Genomic DNA, 5,565 nt, shown 5'->3' with positions numbered 1-5,565 from the left:
TTAATGCATTATTTAATTATTTTGTATTATTTTATTATTATTTTAGGTGAGACACTTAGGAGTTTGTGTACTCTCATTGAGTTACGCAACTCTAATTATGCACATGGTGTCTACAACACAGGAGTATGCATCATTCACTAAGTTGTCATGTTGACAACACAGTTATTTGCACTCCTCATTTAGCACATGTTGTCTACACCACTGATTTGCGTGCTACACCATTGTAGGCTTATCCTCACATCATCACACTTAATCCCGTGCTCAATGGAGGATAACCCATATCTGGTGGACATGTGCCTGGTTGTATAACATATCATGATGTTGACTTCTATGCATTCTAGAAGCTCTCTTGGCACTCCTAGTGTACTCTCAAGTGGGCTAAGCTATCATATTGAATGAATATCGTCATTCTAATCATACTCTATCTATTTTGGTCTATTGTGTGCTTGTGTTGAGTTCTTTGGTTCTTGGGTCAATTCTAGCCTAAGCCAAATTCTTACAATAAAGAGTAATCTTAAATTTGCTATTTAAAATTTTGACGTTATCATTTTTTTTGGGTGAAAGTGGTATATACCACTATATATATAAATATAATTTAAAAACTAGTTCAAGGACTCCATGGGGAAAGAACTAGCAAAAAAACCCCACTTCTCAGTCCAATTACCAAAAAAGCTCACAAGAATCCTATGAACTTCCAAGAACTCCTAAATCTTGGCATGAAAATATCCATTACATTTTTCATATGACAATCCAGAACATCAAAATCTGTCGATTGAAGATTGACCAGAGACTCAGAAAAAACTCTGCATCAACTCAAAAATATGAAGCCATCCAAGAAAGAACCAAGGCTAACAGTGACAACAAACAACTCCCCAACGAACAATTATAGATATCACCAAATCAGTAAAATGAACCAGGCCAAGGATAGAAGGACAAAATATTGCAGTGACATCATATAGTGACCAACTCATCATTAATGATATCCGTCAATTTGGAATGTGCACTAAGAGTTCTAGTCACATCATGCATATCAACCCCAATGCCATCACATCCCAAATTTGAAAGAAAGTCGGCAACTTGATTCCCTTCTTGGTAAGAATGTGAAATAGGACAACTTTCAAATGCGTCAACAAGCCTCCAAATTTTCTTGAAGATATAAGCCAAGTTTCGATTGAGCACTTTCCTATTAATGCAATCTTGAATAGTAATCATAAAATCACCTTCAACATGGACTTGGGCAATCTTTAGAGAAGAGACAAGAACCAAACCTTGAAGCAAAGAAGAACCTTTAGTAGTATTACTAGATCCCATCAAAATAGGCAAAGATTTAAAGGCTATGGGAAACCCATAGTGCTTTCACAAACAAACACCAATACCTGAGATGCCAAGGTTACCTCAAGAGGCACCATCAAAATTAATCTTAATAAATCCATACTCAAGTGGCAACCATTTGATTTGAGATCTATCCAATTTCAAGGGACCATTAACAATGAGAAAGGATGGGGGAGAAATATACTTCCACTCCTTGAGAAAAGAATCATCCCAATTGGAGAAAAAAATATGCGAAGAATTATTCTTATGTTTGCTAGGACCAATTATGAAATTGATTTTTCAATAGTAAGAACAACACCATCAATCAAAGAGGAAGAGTGCTTGAAAATTTGTTTGTTCCTCTCCCACCATAAAGACCAAACAAATAGGGAAGGAGAGCATTTCTAAATTGAAGCAAGGAGAAAATTTGAATAAAGTAATGGCCAAGACTCAAAAAGATCCCAAAGATAATTAGGAAGTAACATTGAATAATTCAATTTTTGAAGAACAAACTTCCAACAAATCTGTGCAAACTCACATTGTAAAAAAATATGATCAACATCCTCGAGATCTTGCTAACAAAGGAGACAATTGAACTAGTGAGCAATATTTAATTTTTCCAATCTGTCACTGGTTAGAGGATGCTTCCTAAGAGCAAGCCAGGAAAAGCAACCCACTTTAGGTAAAGTAGAATCATTCCAACATAAAGAGAAGACTCTTTTTTTATTCCTATCATCCCCCAATCTACAAAGAGCCAAATACCTTGCCTTAACTGAGCAACAACCATCTTTAGCTAGGACCCAAAAATTCCATCCTCATGACCATGCAGGAAAACTTGCCTTTTGTTTGAAATTTCTTTGAAAAGCATATTAGTAGAATATGAAATAGGTAGAATTGAAGAATCTTTCCTAGGAACTTGACAGGCAAAAGGATCCACTGATTCCACATAATCACAAACCTCTCTGCACCCCCCCGCCAAGTGGACTTAAACAATTGAATAGAATCTGAAAACTCTTGAATGTTAGCAAGAGGAGGAAGAACATTCCACAAATCTTCCCAAAAACAAGCCAGTTTACCACCATTAATTTCCCAAGAAACATAATTTGCAATTACTTCTATAGAGTTAGACATAAATTTCCACACCTCAGAACCTTAGGGGAGAACGAAAGCCGAAATAATACAATTAGGATCCATAGAATCAAGATACTTCATTTGCATAATTTGACACCACATACTATTTGGTTTTTTCATCATATGCCAAACAAATTTACCTCCATAAGCTTTATTTCTAAGAACAAGATCATGCAAGCCCACCCCCCTTTTATTTCTCAAACATCATATAATCTAAAGAAACTCAAGGAATTTTCCTTTGCCTTGATAAATTTGGTGGAATGGATACCCCTCAATCCTTGATTTTTAACCAAAGAGGCTAGGCCAAAAAAGATGAACCTCCATAAAAAAATTAATTTTTTTTTATTAACTTTCAAAACTTTTATTACTATGAATTAAAAAAAATTTAAAAATCACATTTAAGCCTTTATAAGCTTCAATAAAATAAAATATCATTTAGATTAATCTCATTATATTTACTTTTATGATTTAATAATTTCTTAAATATTTAATGAAGGATCTAAATAGATATTAGTTGTAATCATATAAAAATGAGTTAGATTGCATTAGAAATTAATATAAAAGTTCAAATCTTGGTTAAAGAAAGCACACGGAAAAATTAAATTAAATGTGTATATCTTACTATGGACAAAACCGTTGCACACATTTTGAATGCAAATGGTAATTTTATTTTAACAATTTTATTTTTAAAATAATTTTAATTGTATTCGTCATGCAATATAGTTCTATATTATAATGCAATAAAAGTCTCTGAATTTTAGATTAAAATGCAATAAATGTCTCTAAAAGAATATCTCTCAACTATTATATAAAATATAAAATATATTTCCATGACACACGTCGTTACACACATACGTATCTTTATACCCTTCAGTTTGAAAGTTCAAAGCATATAACGAGGCGGGTTCCTGGCGATGGGATTTAATTAAGTAGAGTCGATGATGGTAGGGCCCGGAGGGTGGAAAGTTCTCATTTGGGGCGTTCCAGGCAACGTGGAACAACTCAACACGATCCATCGTAGCTTTTCTCAATTGCCTTCGTATTAAATAAAATTGGGTTTCCTTGACTCAAATTTCAATGATTTGACTTCGATTTTACAAATTTTGGGGGGTAAACATTGGCAATTTCCTGGAAGATCACGCGAGTACTGAAACCGCGCATCTGGTAATTTAAGAGATGATCACCAGAGGGATTCGGTAGAGGATGTCTGTAAGGCGTTCAACGGGCTCAAAGTTTTTCTCATGGGGGGCGGAAGCTAAATATGCAGAATCCTTCGTGTCCTTGTAGCCTACAGAGGATAACATAGTTTAAGCGTTGAAAGTCTGGAGAAAATAGACAGTTAATGAGGCCAAGAAATGATATGGTGAGCGATCGCCAGATCTTCAAGATATCTGGGCCTGCACATCTGACCACCATCGACTGGTAAGAAATGTAAAACCGCCATTGTATTTCTCTGCCGAGCTTAAATATAACGCAATTTTGCAAGACAGAAAGTGCCTTTTAAGATCGGTCTAAAAATAATAATGTACATTGTTTTCCATAAACTGTTATTTTCAAATCCTGAAGAAAAAACATGTTCACTTCTATAAACTATCTTGTCACTCATGAATTTTTGTCCCAAATCGGCGTGATGTTGAAAAACAGCGGTTTTTTTCCCGATTGGGGTTTCTGATGTATTGATTTTTCAGGTCGGATCCTGATCACAGGCGATGCATTGCGGCCAGTTTAGTGCAGGGCGTGGTGGTGCAGGAACGAGACCGGCAAGAGCACAGGAACGGCCCGGACGCCCTGGCTGAAAAATGGTGGAGTTTCTTCAAATTCAAGCTCATTCAACCTCTGTTCGACAGCGTCGACGGTTCAATCTTCGGGTCGGTTTACAAATGGAGCAAAAAAGCCGCGGGTGTGTGTTCGAATGCCGCGGGAGCCCCCAAAATAGTGGTGGCTTTCCGAGGAACGGTGAAAACGCGTGAATCCCTGGGCAGAGACCTCCGCCTGGATCTCCACGTTTTCACAAACCGATTACACACCACGTCTCGTTTTCGCACCGGATTTGATGCAGTTAAATCAAATGCTGATAAATATGGTTGTGAAAATGTTTGGATCGCCGGGCATTCTCTGGGTGCCGCCATTGGAATGTTAGCGGGACGGAAAATTGCAGAAGCGGAGGGGCGTTTTCTGGAAGCCCATTTTTTCAACCCCCCTTTTATTTCGGCGCCCATGGAGAGGATCAAGAGCAAGAAAATTAAGCGCGGATTGCACTTTGCCGGGAGTTTGGTGAAAGCCGGTCTGGCCGTGACGCTTCGTGGGAAGGACACTCGGATTGAGTCGCAGAGAATGTTTTCTGTCCTGCAATGGTGGGTTCCTTGTCTGTATGTGAATCCCAAGGATGATTTGTGCTCGGGTTATTTGGGGTATTTTGGGAATCAGGTGGCCATGAAGAAGAAAGGGGCCGGTGGCATTGCGAGCCTTGCGGCGCAGCATTCGATTCGGGCGATGGTGTTTTCTGCATTTGGGAAAGAGGCCGAGGCAGGGCATTTGATTCCTTCTGCTAGGCTTCTTGTTAATCGAAGCCCCGCGTCTGATTTTCAAACTGTTCATGGGATTCATCAATGGTGGGCAACGGATATCAGGATTGAATGTACGGAGTTTAGGCTTGGTACAGACCAGACGACAGAGTAACGAAAATTAGCCGTTGCATGATGAATTTAATGGGAATCATGTCTGGAATTTCAAGTTGATTATCCTGTCAATTGAAAACTTGTTGACAGATGTTTTTTTGTATGCGGATGTCGTTTGTTTTCGGATCTTTAAGCCTTCAGAAAATGTGATCACGAAGGTTAGATGCAAATTTTACAGCAATATTTTTTTTAAGTCTTAATATATTCCCTTACCAGCTGATTCTTTATTGTAAGTTAAGCCAAAGAGTGTATGTTCTTTACAAGTACTACGAGTTCTAATGACGGAAACTCTGTTCAAGAAACAGAACATTCATCATCATAAAGGTTTCAGAAATACTTGGTTTAAATTCTTTCTGAATTTTGAATTGAATTCCCACCGTTAATATTGGTACAACACTTACGTTAACAGATAGTTTAAATTCATCACCTAGTATACAGAATTTCC

General features: G+C 37.5%; 1 protein-coding gene across 1 annotated transcript; it reads left to right on the top strand.

Annotated features, from left to right (window-relative positions):
* The first annotated feature begins 3,381 nt into the window (after nt 1-3,381).
* LOC149546852 (GDSL esterase/lipase At4g10955-like) lies at nt 3,382-5,353 on the top strand. The gene is made up of 2 exons (XM_089791392.1): nt 3,382-3,864; nt 4,131-5,353. Exons 1-2 carry the CDS (start codon nt 3,785-3,787, stop codon nt 5,119-5,121), a joined length of 1,071 nt encoding a protein of 356 aa, XP_089647518.1. The 5' UTR covers nt 3,382-3,784; the 3' UTR covers nt 5,122-5,353.
* Nucleotides 5,354-5,565: the final 212 nt, after the last annotated feature.

The sequence above is a fragment of the Cupressus sempervirens genome, chromosome 7, assembly GCF_028749045.1.
Source record: "Cupressus sempervirens isolate cs-2001-9-10 chromosome 7, ASM2874904v1, whole genome shotgun sequence".
NCBI lineage: Eukaryota > Viridiplantae > Streptophyta > Pinopsida > Cupressales > Cupressaceae > Cupressus > Cupressus sempervirens.
This window is presented reverse-complemented; position numbering and strand designations above follow the sequence as displayed.

What these genes read in the sequence shown, in the direction of transcription:
- LOC149546852 (XM_089791392.1), top strand. Translation starts at nt 3,785, where the DNA reads ATGAGGCCAAGAAATGATATGGTGAGCGATCGCCAGATCTTCAAGATA. An exon ending in CATCTGACCACCATCGACTG is followed by an intron (nt 3,865 to 4,130) that starts GTAAGAAATGTA and finishes TTGATTTTTCAG; the next exon opens with GTCGGATCCTGATCACAGGC.